This window comes from Chiloscyllium plagiosum, chromosome 36, assembly GCF_004010195.1.
Source record: "Chiloscyllium plagiosum isolate BGI_BamShark_2017 chromosome 36, ASM401019v2, whole genome shotgun sequence".
Lineage (NCBI taxonomy): Eukaryota > Metazoa > Chordata > Chondrichthyes > Orectolobiformes > Hemiscylliidae > Chiloscyllium > Chiloscyllium plagiosum.
The window spans coordinates 33,949,833-33,969,720 of NC_057745.1; the positions used below are offsets into that span (position 1 = coordinate 33,949,833).

The following is a 19,888-nucleotide window of genomic DNA, read 5'->3' on the forward strand; positions in this document are numbered from 1 at the left end:
ACTAAAAATGTACAAATTGCTCCTCTGTCTCTTCCTAAAAATCCCCATTTTAATAGTGCTCACCCAAATTAGTTCTTTCTGCATGACATGAATGAGTGATTAGTGATTAGGACACTTCATATGTCCCTGATAATGTTGCCTACAAATCGAGAAAAATGTAATTTGAAAAGAAAATCATAACCTCTTCAAAAATCAAAGCAACTGCAGCAGGACCTGGATAATCTGGGCTGATAATCAGCAGGCAATCTTTGCATTATTTACTTTCCTCCCACTTTGAAAGAGTCCAGGCGCCTTCTCTGGATCCTCAATATAGAAACCTCCCACCCATCTGATTCCAGGTATCAGTCTAATGAAACTTCTCTGAACTGCATGTAATGTATTCCTTCCCTTTTTCAAATAAGGAGACCAAAATATAAAATAATATAAAAACGTAAGATTAAGAATAAATTATTCAACCTCTTGAGGCAGTTCTTCAGTCAATTTAGATGTTCTATTCCTCAACTCCATTTGCTTATCGTTTCTTCCTATCCCAATACCTTTATGTGACAATGATTAAGTTATCTTTATCTTGAAAACTCAACCACTCATCCATAGGCTCATGAAGAGGATTCCTGATTTCCAGGATAACTATTGAAACAAAAAAATGATTCAGGTCAAATTCTCACCATTTGCCTCTGTTCAGGATTCACCTACCTGAATTTGTCTCTCGACAAATATACTTCCAAGTTCCTCCATCATGTAAAATAAGTTACCCCTCAACCTTCTAAACATAAGGAATATGAGTCAAGTTTAAACAACTGGTCCTCTTAATATAACAATTTAAATCCCACCATTATTCAGTATAACTCCTCTCAGGCTATGTTTCCTTCCTGAGTCTCCAATACCTGTAACTGGAAAGATACCATTGACCAGGAGCAGAGCTGAATTATTCACACCAAGTAATGCTCCATATGCAAGCATGCCCCCTTTGGCAGAATGAATAGAAAAATAGCACTTTACTGAAATGGAGAGACAGCAGGTCCCTGGAGCACAGTGGGACTTGAATGTCATGTCATGACATGAATCTTAAAGTTAGTATATAGGTACAGTAAGTGATTAGGAAAATGAATGGAATGTTATTGTTTATTGTAAGAGGAATGGAATATAAATGTAGGAATGTTTTACGATAGTTGAATTTGGCTCTGGCGAGGTCACACCTGGAGTACTAAGAACAATTTTGGTCTCCTTATTTGAAAAAGAAAGTGAATACATTACATGCAGTTCAGAGAAGTTTCATTAGACTGATACCTGGAATCGGAGTGGGTGGGAGGTTTCTATTATGAGAAGTTCATTATTCTCGATGTAAGTTTGCTAGCTAAGCCGGAAGGTTCTTTTTCAGATGTTTCAGCACCATACTAGGTAACATCATCAGTGAGCCTCCAGTGAAGCAATAGTGGTATGACCCACTTTTTATTTATGTGTTTAGGTTTCCTTGGGTTGGTGATGTCATTTCCTGTGATTATGGCATTTCCTGTGGTGATGTCATTTCCTGTTCTTTTTCTCAGGGGGTGGTAAATGGTATCCAAGTCGATGTGTTTGTTGATTGAGTTCTGGTTGGAGTGTCATGCTTCTAGGAATTCTTGCGCATCTCTCTGTTTGGCTTGTCCTAGGATGGATGTGTTATCCCAATCAAAGTGGTGTCCTTTTTTATTTGTATGTAAAGATACTAGTGAGATTGGCTCAGTCTTTTTGTGGCTAGTTGATGTTCATCTATCCTGGTGGCTAGTTTTCTGCCTGTTTGTTACAGTTCTTGCAAGGTATTTTATTATTAGTAGTATATTATTATTATTAGAGTATACATTATTAGAGTTTAAAAGGATGTGAGGTGATCTTACCAAAACATGTAAGGTCCCTAAAAGATTTGATAGTGTGGATGTTGGAAAAGACCTCTCCTTTGTGAAAGAGACAAGAACCAGGGGACCCAATTTCTAAATAAGGAGGCTCTCATTTAAATGGAGAAGAGGAGGAATGTTTTTTCTCAGAAGTTCATGAGTCGATGGAATTATCGTGTTCAGAAAATAATGGGGGTGTGTGGAATAGTTGAATAGTTTTTTTTTGGCAGACCCTCAAGGGCAAGGATGAATTGCTTCCACCCCAGGGTTGGAGTAATGGTGTACGTTTGGACACTTCTGGAGTGGCAGACAGATAGGCCAGATGGTAGGCCAGGAGGCAGATAGGTGGATGGGGTATTGTGGATTCTGTACCCTCTTACTGCTGCTCACACTTGGCCTCCATGTGCTTCACTTGGTGACACTCGAAATAGTTGGCACCTTCACAAATGCTTTTGTTTCAGTTTGTGAATTCTAGGACAAGTGATTCCCATGCATCAGTGAAATGTTGCAGTTGTTTAGGGAGGCCACTTTGAGTGCTCACTGACCATTGTAGAGTTCAGAGTAAGCCACTTGTTTATGGTCTTGTGTTGGGCATGTGGACAATGTGGCTCATCCATCACAGCTGGTCCTGCATGACCAGTGTCTCAATATTTGGGATATTGGTTTGAGAGAGAACAGTCACATTGGTATGCTTATTCTACCAGTGGATTTGTAAGATTTTGTGAAGGTAATGTTGATGATAACTCACCAGGGATTTGAGGTTCTGCTGTACATGGGACCATGTTTCTGGTTGCCTACAGGAGGCTGGGGACCACAGTTGCTCTGTAGGCCTTGGGTTTGGTGCACAGTTTGAATTCTTGGACTTTGAACATCCTATGCCTCAAGTGTCCAAACGTTGCACTGTTGCATTCGAGTTGATGTTGGATTTTAAAGACTCGCCATTATCTATTGCATTAGTTAGGAATTTAGAACACTAATTATTTCCCTGAGTGGTTGCAGCAACAGCAACATTTAAGAATCTCAGTGTTATAAAGAACAGATCCATTTTCTTGACTGGTGCTCTTTGTGCATTACTGTGTCTGCAGTCTGCATGATCTACAAGAACCATTGTGATATCTCATCTGGATTCCTCTAACAGCCTCTTCCCTTCTCATTTAACCTTTCGATAGCAAGATAAATTTGTGCAGAAATGTTCTGGAAACACCACCACTTCTGGGTTTTCTTCTAAGTCTCACAACATCTTGGCTTGGATCATGTATCAATGTTAGGTTATCGCTGCTGAATCAATAGCCAGGTATTCATTATTTAACTCCATTGTGTGAGTCCCATCAATACGTAGACTACAGTAGCTCAAGGAGAGGTTCCAACAGCTCCTCAGTTCCAAACTATGCATCAGCAATAGATGTGGCCTTGTAAACATGATACATGACTTGAGAGTTAAGATGTGATACCAGCAATTTAAAGAGCCTCAATAAAGAAGCAGACTGAATCTGACACCATTTGTTGTTATCCAATATATAAGCTATTTGTCTGCTCTGTTAAAAAAATTGCTGATGCTCAATATTTTGTTTTGAAGTTTCATGGTGAGTGGATCTATAACTCTAGTAGTGTCACCTAGATGGATTTGGTCTAATTGAACCTTTTGTGCTACAGAAGACAGAACTACCATGATTTATCTGTGGTATTAAAATATACTTATTTTCATCAGCAATATATTTAAAGGAGGGAATAGAGCTGTGTGGCCTATTAATCGCAAAATACAGTTTACTGGCCACCAAGGCTGACACTGAGTATTCTCCTTTGGGAATACTTTGATTTATGGACTTTAAGAACGTCAACCCTCCTGTATTCTTGAATCTACTCAACAAGGAAACAGAGTTAGTAGCAGTCATGTTGCTGTCCAATCTAATAGATCACACACCCAGATGAGTTTTCACTAATGGGGTGAATTTATACAATATAACTTCAAGACCCCTACTATCATTACTGTTAGCATATGATGTATTTTCTTAACTAATAGGAAAGTACAAATTAGTAAGGATCAGCCAAGCCATCCCATATTTTAATTATAGTAAAATATGCCATCACACTATGCTGAATTCCATCACGCTACACTGATTTTATTTTTATTCATTCATGGGACATCATTGTCAGTGGCTGGGCCAGCATTTACTTGTCATCCCTCTATGCCATTGAAAAGGTGGTGGTGAGCTGTTTCTTGAACTGCTGCAATCCATGTGCTCTTGGTGGACCAACAATGCTGTAAGAGAGGGAGCTCCAGGATTTTGACCTAATTTCACTATACCTATCACCTATACCTATCACCTATACCTATCACCTTTATTCAGGCTCTTTTTGATTTTATGTGGCACAGTAACCTCTTGTGGTGCGTCTTTATTCTATGAGACTGAATGACAGGGAATGCATTACATGAAAGGAGGGCCATGTCAGAGTTGACAATGGAACAATGTGGAGTTCACAAAAAGTCATGCATGAGCATATCATACACTACTAAAGATGTAAAATGAAATGGTGACAACTTTGGGACTACGATATCCAATATCATGCAGTTATACAATCATACAGCATGGATGAAGACCATTTGACCATTTGACCCATTATGCTTCTTTAGCTCTTGAAACGAGCAACCAATCCATCACATTAGCCTGCTTTGTCCAGGCTGCCCTTCTAGCTCTCCCATTTTAAATGTATCATTCAATGATAAATAGAGGTCCTGTGATGCAAGGGTCAGCTTCTCTGAGGCAGAAGCTAATCCCAAAACCTGATGGTCAAGGAAGGTGCATTTGAAATATGGACAAACAAATTGAGTATCGATTTATAAATCCCTTATATACATACTAATAGCAGGTAATAAGAGGAGGAGAGATTCGTGGTCAGCCATATAATATAAATAAATTGGAGCTTCCACCATCACTATCTGTAGCTCCGAACTACAGCAGGTAAAAGTGTCACCACCGCAGCAAGGATTCTTTAGGGGGCCAGTTCAGGTGGCTGAACAAGATGAGATTGGTGCTAACAACATGGGTTCAGTCCTCATTCTAGTTGGGTTGGATTCAGGCCATGCCTCCTTGCCTTGTTGAGTTGCTACATATTCTCTTCGGCTAGGGAATTGAACAAAACGGTTGAGTGATATCTATGTCCCACAAAATATCTAGATGTAATGTATTATTTGTTCTGAACAATGTATTGATGATAATTTTGTTTCTATATCTGGTGTCCAGAGAGCCTAATCTTCAGTTCATAGAGGAATATCTTTCTGAAGATCTCCCTTTCATGAGACATTGTTCATATATCATTGATTACTGTTTTAAAATTATACTGGTATTTTTCATGACTGAAAATAAGGGCATGTTGAGACTACAGTGACTAGTTTCTTTACAGACCAACTAGAAGGATTATATTTTGAGATCTAACATTGATTTATACATGTAACAACAACTAGCAAAAAAAGAATGATTTGAAACTGCAACACTTCATGTCCAAGTGTTAATTCATGTAAAAGATAAAACGATGCCCATCTAGAAATCATGTTTCATCATTTATCTCTTCTTTTCTCAGCCTGGTTCGAGCTTCCAAATATCCCCCAGATTCCATTATAATACACCTTTCACATCACTGCAAGGAGCCCTCAGCAGGAATCTATAGCCTGTATTTTGTATTGCACGTGGATAAATCTTGTAGAGACTAATGTTGATTCAGTTTCACATTGACTCCAGAGTAATTGCAGTTGTTAAAAGTCAACTTTTTCAACCTGAACATAAATGTTTTGTAAGAGTTTGATGCACAGCTGGAAATTTCTCAGTTGACAATAGTAAGAATGATATGATCGTGCCATTAGCACTATGTCTACCATAAAACATTTCACCCACAATGGAAACAATGTTTCAATCATCTTTTAACTTAATAAATCACAGGTAGATGGTTCAAACATTACCTGCACAATTCCATTTAAAGGAAGGATATTTTGATTGTATTTATGCTATAAGCATTAATATTTGTGTAAAGCGATCTAAGTGAACTAAATGCATGTGTATAAATTATGAGTTAGAATTGATTGCGGGGAGGAGACAAGTTCAATGAAGATTTTTTTCTTATGGAGAATGATTGAGCAGTTTAGCCCTTTACTCTCTGGAGTTTAGAAGACTAAAGTGGGGTCCAGTGGAGGTATATAAAACGCTTAAGAGGATTGACAAAGTAGATGTAGACAGAATGCTTCCTTATTTGGGGCAACCTAGAATGAAAGGTCATAGTTTTAGGATAATTGGATTTGAAAGAGAGATGAGGAGAAATCAACTTTCTCAAAGTGCCATGAATCTGTGGAATTCATTACCTCCTGAGCTGGATAGAAGCTGGGACATTGAGTAAACTTAATGATATAGGCAGATTATTAAATTAGTAGTGAATTGAAAGATTATGGAGAGTTGGCAGAAAAGTGGAACTATGGCCAAGGTGAAATTGGCCATGATCATATCAAATGGCAGAGCAAGCTTGAGGGGCTGAATTGCTTACTCCTGCTTCTAATTCTTATGTTCTTATGTTTCCCTCTTGAGTCAGGTGGAATTTTAATTTCTGATTTATTCAACACATATTTAGCACCCATCAGCAAGTCATTGCTTGCCTTTGATGTCAATTTCTGCCATGCCACTGTTACAAAATCTTGTATAGCTTTTTATTTTCATTCATGAAATATGGACATTGCTGCCTGGGCCAGCTGCTCTATCCCTAATTGCCCAGAAGGCAGTTATGAGTCATACAGCATGGAAACAGACCTGTCGGTTCAACTGATCCATGTCGACTAGATATCCCAAATAAATCTAGTCCCATTTGTCAGAATTTGGCCCATATCCCTCTAAACCCTTTCTATTCATAAAGCCATCCCGATGACTTTCAAATGTTATAATTGTACCAGCATCCACCACTTCCTCTGGCAGTTCATTCCATACATGCACCACCACTGCATGAAAAAGTTGTCCCTTAGGTCCCTTTTAAATCTTTCCTATCTCACCTTAGACATACGCCCTCTAGTTTTGGATTCCCCCATCCTGGTGAAAATGCCTTGTCTGTTTACCATATCCATGCCCTCCATGATTTTATAAACCCCTATAAGTTCACCTCCAACACTCCAGGGAAAATTACCCCAGTCTATTCAGCCTCTCCTTATAGGTCAAACCCTCTAATCCTGGCAACATCCTTATAAATATTTTCTAGACCCTTTCAGGTTTTGCAACATCCTTCCTATGGAAGGGAGATCAGAATTGTATGCAGTATTCCAATAATGGCCTAACCAATGTCCTGTACAGCTGTAACATGACCTCTCAACTCCTGTACTCAATGTGCTGACTAATAAAGGAAAGCATACCAAATGTCTTCTTCACTATCCTATCTACCTGCAACTCCACTTTTAAGGGACTATGAATCTGCACTCCAAGATCTCTTTGTTCAGCAACACTTCCCACCATCTTATTATTAAGTGTATATGTCCATCCCTGATTTGCCTTTCCAAAATGCAGTACCTCACACTTATCTAAATTCAACTCCATTTGCCTTTCCTCAGCCCATTGACCCATCTGACCAAGATCCCATTGTAATCTGAGGTAACCTTCTTCGCTGTCCACTACATCTCCAATTTTGCTGTCATCTGCAAACTTCACTCACATTGCAATGGATCTGAAGTCATATGTAGGCCAGATTAAGGAGGGCAGTTTCCTTCCCTAAAGGGCATTAGTGAACCAGATGGGATTTCACTAACATTTGGCATTTATTTTCTTCTTATCAAATTCAAATTCTACCATCTGCCATGGTGGGATTTGAACATTACCTGGATCTTTGGATTACTGGTTTAGTGGTAAACAGACTGCCCATGGCACTGCTCATTGAGGCTCACTATAATCTTATCGTCGACAATATCAAGAGTAACGTGATTGTGGGAAGTGCAGTGTGCCATTCAATGCTCTATACCGGACTCTGGCTTCAGCTGCACTCACACCTATCATTTACTGTAATATAGGGATTGTTGTTTTGCATTTGCCAAGTGTTTTCTGTACGTGTCACCTTTACCTCTTGTCACACATTTCTCCCAATTTTTTTGTGAATATTGCCCATAATTTTCAAATTTCCAAGTGAACAGTCATTAATTGTTTTTGAACCATCTGACTTTGCTGCTGCTCAGTTAGCAGGCAGTATCACTCACTTTAGATTGCAGGATCAGAGTCAAACATCCCCAATTCTCTAAAACTCGCTCTCTTTCCTGCTAAGGTGATTGGTTTGCTATCAGTTGACAAAATAACCAGGTTCAGCTGAAACGATTCTCCCAGAAACAAGGTGAGAAACAGATGCCAATTTGTCAGAAAGTATTGCAAATACCTCTCTGGTCTTGCGCTGCCAATCTTTGCTGTCGGTTACCACCTGCTGCTTGCCCTCCTCCAGGGTGATGCCAGGTTCACTGTTGTTGCCCATGACCCTCCAGTCCCGGGGAGAGTTGGAAATACTGGCAATCTTGGACTCGGTGGCGCTGTTCTCCTCCGTTAACGACTTGGAAGATCTTCTGACGAACAAATTTTTTCTCAGGGCTTTGACTCGGAGACTCTCCTGGTTGCTGGCAGGGGACAACCTCTCTCCTGCCGGCTCCTGGATCTTCTGGTCCAGTTTATTGAGTTTGGACAGGACCTGGGAGATCTCGTCCCGAACCCCGGACAGACTTTCCAATTTCTTCTCGATCTCGCCGATCCTCAGCACCAGTTTGCAGACACTCATCTTGAGTTCCTCGTCTCCGGGCTGGTTGGAGAGAAGCCCTTTGCCCTGATCCTTCTGGGGGGCATTGGCATTCACCGGGGTCCGCTCCAGGCTGCCACTATCTGATTTGGGCAGATGGGGCAGGGAACCGCTGCTGTTATAACAGGACTGCAAGAGTCCAGTGGAATCATTCAAACTCATATCGTCCAGGAACCTAAATATATCACTGATATCGTCACTGAGACCCTCGGAATCCTCGTCTGAATGTTTCAGGGGCACTTTGTCTCCATACTTGGGCTGATGCCTATGATTACCATCCTTCCCCTTGCCCCGGACAGCCTGTTCGGTCTGGGTGCCCACGCTTGTTGTCTTCTCGAAGCTCTGCGCCTGCGACGTGCAGTTCACACTTTTATCTTTCACTTTCCTTGGGTTACAATGGCCGGACGCCACCAGTTTTGAGCTGAATGGTTTGCCTGCTGCGCCCAGCGACTCGTCGCCCCCTGCAGCCGCCTGCTTGAAGTAAGCCTGTGCCCTGTCCATGGTGCTGATCGCATCCGCCGCTGCCGCTGCCTGTCTCTGGCGAGCCTCGGCCAGCAGCTCCTCCTTGACATTGCCCTGATAACGGTGAGGGCTGGGTTTCTCACCAGCAAAATACTGCTCACTGTCCTGAGCTGTGTCATTGTTCAAACTCCAGCTCTTTAGGAGCCAGGACGCCGGCTTGTTTGGTTTAGAGGAGAGCTTCCGGGACTCTTGTGATATTGTACTGGGACCAAAGTAGGTGCTTCCTTGTAGGTCATCTAAACTTTCGTGTTTGACGTATCGTTTCTCTTGACTTGTGAATGGCATCGAGTCACAGTAGGGATTGTTGTAAGGCATCTCAAAACTGTTACTGAAAAAAGTGGAGAAACGTGACCCGCTTTTTCGAAGGTGGGAGCCATTGTCCTCATCCTCAGACTCTTTGTCCATTGGCACGAACTTGGCAATGCAAGGAAGCATGTCCTGCAGCTCTCCATTGAACACAGGTCTGCCATGTACACGGGGAGAGATGGTGAATGCTTCGTCGCTGGAATCAAATGTCCCATTCCTGTCCGCTTTTCTGCTCGGGGAATCTTGATCTGAGTTTGAATCCTGGCTGGGGTCCATGGGGAAGTATGTGGTCTGCATAACACATGCCTGAGGATCTATACTGTTAAAAGTTGGCGATGCTTGGTGTCGGTCAAGTGAGGCCGCCCTGTCTTTATTCTCCTCTATCCCTTCATTTCTGACCCCGAGGAAAAAATTGGGCTCTGAAGTGCAAATGAGACGTTGGCAGTCCTTACAGTCAGCTGTAGGACATAGATTCGAGTCTCCTGCTGCCGAGGGTTCACTGCAACCATCTCTGTCCATTGAGTCATGGCTGGATACAGGAGATCGAACCCGACAGATTTCTGTATCTGATCGACAGCAATCAAAAGACTGGTTTTTTCTCACCTTGTGTTGGTGCCTGTGAGGCAGTTTCTCCTTCGCGACCCCCCCGTTCATCTGAATTAGATTAAACATGGTGACGATATCGGCGGCTATCATGATCTTTTTGGACTGGGGGCTGTCCACATTACACCGTAATTTCTCTTTGAAAAGAGTAGCTGGGAAATTCGGGTCCAAGCAGGCAGTGTAAAACAAAAGACTCCTCAGCTTTGCCAAATGAGTTAAATCAAACCGAGCACAAAGCAATTTACACAGATCCTGATAGGAAACCGTGCTGTGATTCGTATCCAGCTCTTCCAAGATCCGGACGAGAAAAAGCGAGTATTCAGGGGCAGCTTCCATTTTCCTCGTCCGCGATTCTATCGATTGAAAAGAAATTGATTTCCACCCTCCCTCTAAAGAAATGCAAATCTAATTCTAATACGTTACTCTGGCTTGGAACCAGCTGATGTGCTTTTCTTAAAACACATTTTGAAGCGATTGTTCTTTTCCTTAAAGTCGCCGCAAAATAGACCAAGAGAGTATGAAGGGTCTGTTACCTTTCGAACCGAAGAGCCCACTGTTGTATGTATCCCACACATCCTCTGTATATACCGTGTGCAGGTGGCTTAGCTGCCTGGAGTCCCGGTTAACAATTGATTTGCAACCAAAGATACGAACAGACCAATAACTCCCAGAAAAAAAACAGCCAGTTTTTCTAAACCCCTCGTCTTTTTTCTTAAACTTCAAATGCTGAAATATACCATGTTCTGCAGCGAAAATGCCGAACCCCGCTGAAAATCCATGGTCGGTCAGTTGCACTTTGGAGGGAGGAGCTGTCCATGCACTGGTAGGAGTAAAACTGGTCTGAAAGCTCTCCGTAGGCTGGAGGGAGTGAGGCGCTGAAAGGAAGGAGCTGTCCACAGGCTTGAGGTGCTGAAAGATTCGGCACCACCGTGTTTTTCTCCAGCATTACGTCATTAACATTCAAAGCAATAGATCAGCATCATGGTGAAACATACCGAGAGGCGCTCAATGTGTCCAGCTGAGAGGAACTGTATGCTATATCAAACTTTACTGATTCTTGGACAAGCCAACCGGGTGTAATTAGAAGTTTTAGTAGTGAGATGGAGTGACATTATCATAAAATACTTGTTTGGTGCATGGGAGACTTACATTTGTATAGAGTAATTCCCCGAGGCATCTGAAAGAGCTTTCCGATCAATGAATTACTTTTTAAAGTGCAGTCACTGCCTTGATGTGGGAAACACTGCCAATAATTTGCACACAGCAAGATTCCTCAAACAACAATGAAATAATGACTAAACAATGGGGATATCAGTCAGTGCATTCAAAGACTAATCCTCCATTTAATTAGACTATAGCTGATCAGTATTTTAACATCGAGGCTGTATCACTTAAGTTTATTTGCTAGAATAGTACAAGAGATATAAGTTGCATTAAGAGACTGGAGAAGCTGAGTAGTTCTCCTCTGAACAAGGCAGGTTATGTGAAGATTTAGTAGAGCTGTTCAGAATCGTTAAGAATTTTGATGGGTAAAGCTGTTTCCAGTTTCCAGAAAGTGAAGACAGATTTAAAGTAACTGAGAAAAGACTGAGACAAGTTGAGGGGAATGTCTTCTTTTCCAGTGAGTTAAGGTGATAGGGAAAGATAAAGAAAGCAGGTTCAATAATGTATTTCAAAAGGGAATTAGATTACAAGAGCAATGAGATCATGTTGAACTTGCATAAAACACCTATTTAGCCTCAACTAAAATATTATGGTTTTGGGTTTCACACATGAGGAAAGATGTTCAGGAAAAAAAGAATTACAGGAGTGGTTCTAGAGGAACTTCAGTTCCATAGATTGGTCTGTTTTCTTCATACAACAGATGCTTGAGAGAAAATTTGTTTGAGGCAAGAAGATTCTATTCAGGTCAGAGTAGGTAGGAAACACAGTTACTAATTGTGGAAGGATTAACATGATATGCACATATTCAAGGTAATTGTCAACAAACACAGCAACAACATGAGAAACCATTTCATGCAGTGAGTGGGAAGGATTTGGAAAGTATTGCCTGATAGCGTAGTCAAGACAGGTTAAAATTGAGGCATTCAGGAGGGAACTAAAAGAATGTGCAGGACTCAGAGGACAAAATGAAGGAATGACGCTAAGTGAATTGCACCCATGAAGAATCAGAGCAGATGGAATGGATGGTGTCTGTGTGCTGTAACAATCCTGGAACAATGCAAATCTGATCCATAGCAGCTGCCCAGCCAATTGGCTGAATAGGCTGGAGCTATTTTCCCTGGAACATCGGAGGCTTAGGGGTGACTTCACAGAAGTTTGTAAAATTATGAGGGGCATATATAGGGTGATTAGTCAAGGTCATTCTCCAGGGTAGGTGAGTCCAAACCGAGAGGGCATAAGTTTAAGGTGAGAGGGGAAAAAATTAAAAGGGACTTAAGGGATAACTTTTTCACATGTACAGAATGAATAGCCAGAGGAAGTGGTGGAAGTTGGTACAATTACAGCATTTAAAAGGCATCTGGATGGGTATATGAATAGAAAGGGTTTAGAAGGGCAAATGCTGGCAAATAGGACTGTATTAATTTAGAATAGTTGGTTGACATGGATGAGGTGGATTGAAGAGTTTGTTTCCATATTGTATGACTCTGTGGCTCCTAAGGAATCTTAGTTTTTTGGCTATATGCACTTTTACAATGTAGCCTGGGGACAGGGATAGTGATGGTAGAGGCTCCAATTTATTTGCACCACATGGCTGATCATGAATCTTTCCTGATCTTAGTACATAGCATTGGCATATGTTGGAGTTTTACAAGTTGATACTCAACCTGTTTGACTGTGTTATAAATATATCTTCTGAAGTGGGACAAAAGCTCAGAGGCTTTGTCACAGAGACAGGAATGCTACTTACTGTGATACAAAATCTCCCTTACAAATGTATGTTTAATCATTGGCAGAGTGATTTAAAGAGCCATCAGCAATGCAAAGTTTAGTCTGATTTCAGTTGAGAGGGCTCTTGATAGAATAGATAAGGAGGTTTTAGTGGGACATTTAGAAACTCATAATATCATCAGGCAGTGTTAACATAATTTTATGAAAGCAAAACATTGATGAATCTACCAAAGTCTTTTGTGGTTGTAATCAGCCAGATTGGAAAAGCAAACTATTAGATATTATATTTTTGGATTTTCAAAAGGCAGTCAATACGTTGCCATATATGGCATTGTTGCATAAGATAGGGGTAATAGAGTTGATGGTAATAAATTAACATGGATAGATGCTGGGTTGAAGGACCGAAAACAGAATAGGAATGGATGGTGACTTTTGGGAAGTGGATTGGCATGAGTAAACTGTCAAATTAATGAACCAGGAATAATACATTTGCTGGTGTTATAAAGCTAGATGTGAAATTGAAGGACACAAAGAGATTTCAAAGTGATATAACATGAGTTAACTTAATGGATGAGGAAGTGGCATACAGAGAATAATGTGAGAAAATGTGTGGTTATTCATTTTGTTGGAAAGAATAGAAGACAAAATATTCTTAAGTACTCAAAAACTATTATAAGCTCACTTTTACAGAGATGTAGGTGATCTTTTTGATGGGAGTTATAGAAATGTTCAAAAATTATTTGAACTTCATACACCTAAGGAAAGGACATTTGACTCATTATGCTGATGCTGCCTCTCTAATAATTGTTACTCAGATAGTTCTGTTCCCCTGCCATTTCTCCACAGCTCTCCTTTTTTTTCTCTTCAGAATTTATACAATTCCATTTTTAAAATCATGGTTGTCTCTGCCAGTGTCACAGTTCATTCCAGGTTGGAACTGCATGTTGAGTAAAATGTTTTTCTTCATGTCACATCTAGCTGTTTTACCAATCAACTGAGATCAGTGCCATCAAGTTCTTGATCTTTCTACCAATGGGAATAGTTTGTCCTTATCTACTGTATCTAGACTCCTCATGATTTTGAAAACCATAATCAAATCTCTTTTCAGCACATATACAACTCTAATTATTTATCACTAGGTACACGTTGTTAATAGTTTATAGCTAGGTATGCAACAATTACTTGTTTTTATATAACACCTTGAGTAGAGTACAATATCCCAAAATGCTTCATGGAGCATTAGGAAACAGATTTTGACATTGAGTCACATAAAGAGATGTCAGGGCAGGCGACCAATAGCCTGAAAAAGAGGGTTAATTTTAGGAAATTTATTGAAAGGAGAGAGAGAGAGATGGAGAGGTACAGAGTACCTGTATAAGGAAAGACTTTCAGATCTTTTGGCCTTGGCAGCTGAATGCACAGTTGCCAATAGTGGATCAATTACAGTCAAAGATGTGCAACAGGCCAGAACTAGAGAAGCACTGAGATCTCAGATATCAGATAGGTCTGGAGGAGATTATAGGTGTATGAGATCTCAGAGAGATTTAACAATTAGGATGGGTAGTACAAAATTGAGGCATTGTTGGAGAGTCAATGTAGGTCAATCAGCACAAGGGTGATGTCAGAGGTGTGGGCAGTATTTTAGACAAACTAAAGTTTATGCATGGCAAAAAGTGATGGGTTAGTTCTAAGGTCCTTGAATAGTCAAGTTTGGAATTAACAGAAGATCAGAAGTTTCAGAATCATTTGAACAGATGTGGATGATATCTCAGAGATTGAAGCAGTTGGTCTTGTTGATGCTACAGATCTGTGATCAGAAGATCATCTCAGTTATAACACTGAGGTTGTGAATCATTTGGTTCAGCCTTGGACAACCTCAGACAGTTACCAGGGAGACAGCTGGAATCAATGACTAAGGATTGAAGTTTGTGGCTGGGATCAAAGACAGTGACTTTGGAAAGCATTGAATACATCAAAACTTTAATCAGGAATATGCAGGTATCATCAGAAGGTGCACACAAAACCCATCTACCAACCCTTCAAGTATCAGTTGCCCCATATGTGGTAGTGTCAGCAGATCATGCCTTGGCCTTATCAGCTGTCTCAGAACCCCGCTGGAGTGGAAGCCAATCACTCCCTTTCTTCAGTGACTGCCTAAGAAAAAGCGGAAGATGAATAGAATATTTAGATGCGTAGCATTAACAGTTTAAAACACACAGTGCTAATGTTTATAACTAGGTACACACTATGATTGTTTCCTACTCACACAGATACTAAACTGCTTTCATAAAGCTGGACAGGAGCCAGTCCTGATTCAATGCGAATGATGTTCAATATTCTAGAATAAGATTAGACATTCCTTTGGTCTGATAACTGACCAGAACTGCATTATGTATCTCAGGAGAATTTTTAAATAAACATATAATGAATTCAAATGTTTAGTGCAACACCACAATTATTAGGATTTATTGAATCGTTGGGAGAGGATGATTGAAAATGTCTAAGCTGGCATGCACAGGACCATGTCCTAAGGTGAACGCTCAGAGTGTAAACAAAATCCTGCATTCGACACTGCAGCTGCTGCTGTGAGACTGAGGCTACAATATAAATTCAAAATGAGATACGCAATACAGTGGTGACATTTTCACCCAGTCCAGGCAGAACCTCTGCTCAATATTTATTCAAGAGGGATAGTGGGATATGCATTTCAGTGTGTTTTACATTCCAAGCTGTGTTAGTGACAGACTAAGCACTGCAGTTAGATCTTGCATTTAAAGAGACATTCCCCATGAGCATCTTGACTTCAAATTTCTCCAAATCTGAGGATAACAAAAATCTGAATGTGTTTGTTATTTGATGGGTTATATTTTCCTATCAATTTTCAGACAAAACATATAATATCTTCCTTGAGGCAGATTTGTGCAATTCACAAAGAAATCACTGAGGCAAACACTTGCAGTAGCCAGCTGATATTGTAGGTGGCTGTAATACAGAGGCTCTGTTCATCTTAAGCTGCTTATTAACCACTTGGGTTGGTACAAATGAGGACAGATTGTCTGTGAAGAGGTCAATATTTCAATAGCAAACTCAGCAATGTTCTTTTAGCAACCTTTATGTCTTGGAGTCTCTGGAAATGAAATGGAGTCTCTTGGACATTCTTGGACATTCTTGCAAACAATCCAGAATAATAATAATAATAATGATATTAAAAACAAGTATTCATATTCAGTGAGTATTTTTGTTTGTTTGTTACAGAATGCGTAATGGCTATTTGACCAATTGGGATTGTTGAGGCACAATATCATAAGATGAAACAGGAAAAAATTGCAAATGCAGTAGAGTTATAGCTGGATCATGTAACTGGGTAAACAATACTGCAACAACATTCAGTTATAATATAGCTTATAACACTATTGTCTGCAACTAAGAATTCAATAGTGAAGCACACTGTGCAGGGAGACTGGACTTCCAATCTTCAAAGAGGGAGACAGAATGAATAAAGGGAATAGACAAAGTTTACTTCAGTGATAGGATATACACTGGATTCATTACTAAAAGATTCGATAATGGAAAACATTACTCAACATAATGAGTGTGGATTTCTAAAAGGAAGACTGGATTAACCAATTTCTCAAGGTTTATGAGAATGATAAAATAAAAGCTAGACAAAGGCAAGGTTGTTGATGTGGTTTATTTTGACTCAACAGAGTCTTTGAAAAATTGACACCATAAAGACTCAAGACAAGGTTCAAGGGTTATGGAGTATGGGGGCAGGTATCAGAATAGATTAAAGGAAATGTCCCAGAGTGGTAAAAGTAGGAATGATATCTTGCAGGGATCCATATGAGGAAGACTTTTATCTGCTATACCACTATTAATTTGGACACAGGAATTAATACTGGCTGAAAAAAATTTAGTGCATGCAGCATGAGAAAACAAAGGCCCTCAGAGCAGGGCACACAGTGTTTCCAGCCACTTCTTACTGGCATAGGCTGCATATATGTTGGAAACTTCCCAGCTGGCCGGATTCAAAATTCAAACAGCTGCACTGACTGATTTGTCATGCAGCTTCCAAATACAGCCATGTAGCTATACTCACTTCCCAAACATTGATCATACTGCAGGAAGTACTCAGCATTTGTAATATTCAAAGGACAAGACACCTAACTTTCACAGAAGATGATTTAGATCAACTTTATCTGGGTGTATTGTGGAGTATTCTGCAGGTGAGTTGCTGAGTTTGGAAGGCAGCATTGATGAGAAGAGGATGAAGGCTGCAGTAGGTGTGGAGGCAGCAGTTGCAGTTCCTAAGAAGCAGAACAAACTCTGACCTTACCCCTCAGTGAATTGTGTTATGGACCCAGCCACACCCCCTCAAAACATTTTAAGAAGGTAGCTCAAACCCTAACATTTATTTTTTGTAAAGGCAGATGTACAGTGGATATTTCAGGAGTGATACAGCTGGTCAAACTACTCAGCTTTAAACAAATCAGAATTTATTTAAACATTACAGATGAAACATGAACAAAAGAAAACAGAATTTAGAATAACAACTTATTTGATAACCCAGCAGACATGATATTACAACTTAACAAAACTGTTCCAATCTCTGCAACATCCCATAAACACACCCCTTGGCAAAAGATAAACTCAATCACAGGTTCTACAGGCAAGTGATATTTCGGAAAGAAAGTCCAGGACCTCTGTTGAAGCATGGAACTCTTTTCACTGTGGCTGCTTCTCTAGGTCCCCAGCAGTTTTCTGATTGCTTGCTAAAATAAGACAAACTCGGAAAAAAAAACTGAATTGGGAAAACTATCCACTCTCCTGCCATTGTTCAAAGTAACGATTTCCAGACAAATTGGCATCTTTGCCTTTACAATCCTTTTTGAAAAAAAAGGTCAACATAACCTTGTTAAAGGGGAAGCACAGTCACAACTGGCACACAAATTCTCCCCCTACATGCCTGCCTGTGCCTAAGCAATGATTCATGACATGCAAACCCAACGTCACTCTACCCACTAGAGTACAAGTATTGCCAATATTGGAGCTATTGGCTACAACTATTGCATGAAATGATGTGGCCTCTCCATCTGAGCTGTGGTGTTGTTTATCACTCATCTTCCTGGTTGTAGCTGGGAGGCTGCCAGCACTTGGGTGCCTGAAAGTACAAGTTTAGAGAGAGGGAAGGTGGAAAGGGTGGAAAGCAAATGATCAGTGGTGGATGCTGGAAAGCGCAATGAAGGTGAGGGAAGAGTTGAGAATGGCAGTCACGCTCTCAGCAATGCTGCAGGTCACAGCCAGCAATATCGTACAGAGGCCCAGCTCCTTGTTCAGGTAATGCAGCTTTCCTTACCCTCATTTGGCAGCAGTTATGGGTCAAGTTGTCTTGCAAGGAATGGAGTGAAGTATCATTGATTACATTACATTACATTACATTACAGTGTGGAAACAGGCCCTTCGGCCCAACAAGTCCACACCGACCCGCCGAAGCGTAACCCACCCATACCCTTACATTTACCCCTTACCTAACACTACGGGCAATTTAGCATGGCCAATTCACCTGACCTGCACATCTTTGGACTGTGGGAGGAAACCGGAGCCATCGGAGGAAACCCACGCAGACACTGGGAGAACGTGCAAACTCCACACAGTCAGTCGCCTGAGGCGGGAATTGAACCCTAGTCTCTGGCGCTGTGAGGCAGCAGTGCTAACCACTGTGCCACCGTGCCGCCCACCAAAGATTGATAACCCATCTTTCAGAAATGTGCTTGCAAAAGCTGAATAGCTGGAAGGATGTGAATGCAGCAGGAGTTGATTTTGAGATTGACATCATTGAGTATGTGTGAGGGTAATGTGGGATGTTTGAATGAGTTTTAAGTGCTGGTGATGACAAACAGAATAGAACAGAGCACAATATAACAGAGTAGAATGATTAAAGGCCAAAAACAGGACATCTGGCCTATCATGTCCTTGCTGGCTCCCCATAGAATAATTCAGAATGTCATTCCTATGCCTTCTGCCTGATGGCCCTGCACATTCTTCCTTTCCTGATAATATTGCAACTTCCTCTTGAGTACCTGAACTGAATCCATTTCCACAACAATTTCAGGCAAATCCGAACCACTTGCTCCATAAAAAAAAGTTTCTCCTTTTATCTCCATTGCCCTTCTTTTGCTAATTAACTTATATTTGTGCCCTCTGCTTCTCAATCTTTCAGCCAGTTCCTGTTTTTCCCTATCCATTCTATTTAGACCCACTTGATGATTAAGTGATGAGGTTATTTGCATTAACTAGCCATAAGACCATAAGACCATAAGACATAGGAGTGGAAGTAAGGCCATTCGGCCCATCGAGTCCACTCCGCCATTCAATCATGGCTGATGCGCATTTCAGCTCCACTTACCAGCGTTCTCCCCGTAGCCCTTAATTCCTGGCAATGACAACTTGGTGGTGAAGTTGGTTATAAGGGTATTAAAAGATGGAATCACTGACCTGGACTATCCAAGTGAGATCAATAAACATCCTGTCATGTTGCTGCCAGATCCTCAGCACCAGACTCATTGCTATCTGCTTCCTTTCCTCTGACTATCTATTGGCTCCCTGCAGACTCCTGACTTCCTTTCTTTATCTCCAACATTATATCTGTTATTTTGAGAACTCATTCTCAACTCCAGTACTTCATTTGTGTAGTCTCTATGTGTAGCTGATGTCAGTACAATTGTTCATAATCGCTCCCTTCAACTGGGTGTATCTTCACTTTTAGAGGGACAGATCAGCTTCCTCTTGTGAGTTCAACTGCACACTGTCCTGCTGAGTACTGAGGCAGCCAGCTACATGGATCCTGGTCACACCAACACAACTAGAAAGCTTGCCCCAAGCTTACCTGCCTCAATGAAAAT

At 40.8% G+C, this 19,888-nt stretch overlaps 1 protein-coding gene across 2 annotated transcripts in view; it reads right to left on the reverse strand.

The window, feature by feature from the left end:
- The window catches only part of minar1 (membrane integral NOTCH2 associated receptor 1), a 98,208-nt gene extending 87,199 nt beyond the window's left edge, over window positions 1–11,009 (reverse strand). For both annotated transcript variants that reach the window (XM_043677075.1, XM_043677076.1), the window contains exon 1: window positions 8,256–11,009. In XM_043677075.1, coding sequence (XP_043533010.1) covers window positions 8,256–10,430 — 2,175 coding nt within the window. In that variant the 5' untranslated portion in view covers window positions 10,431–11,009. The remainder of the gene's footprint in view (window positions 1–8,255) is intronic.
- Window positions 11,010–19,888: the final 8,879 nt, after the last annotated feature.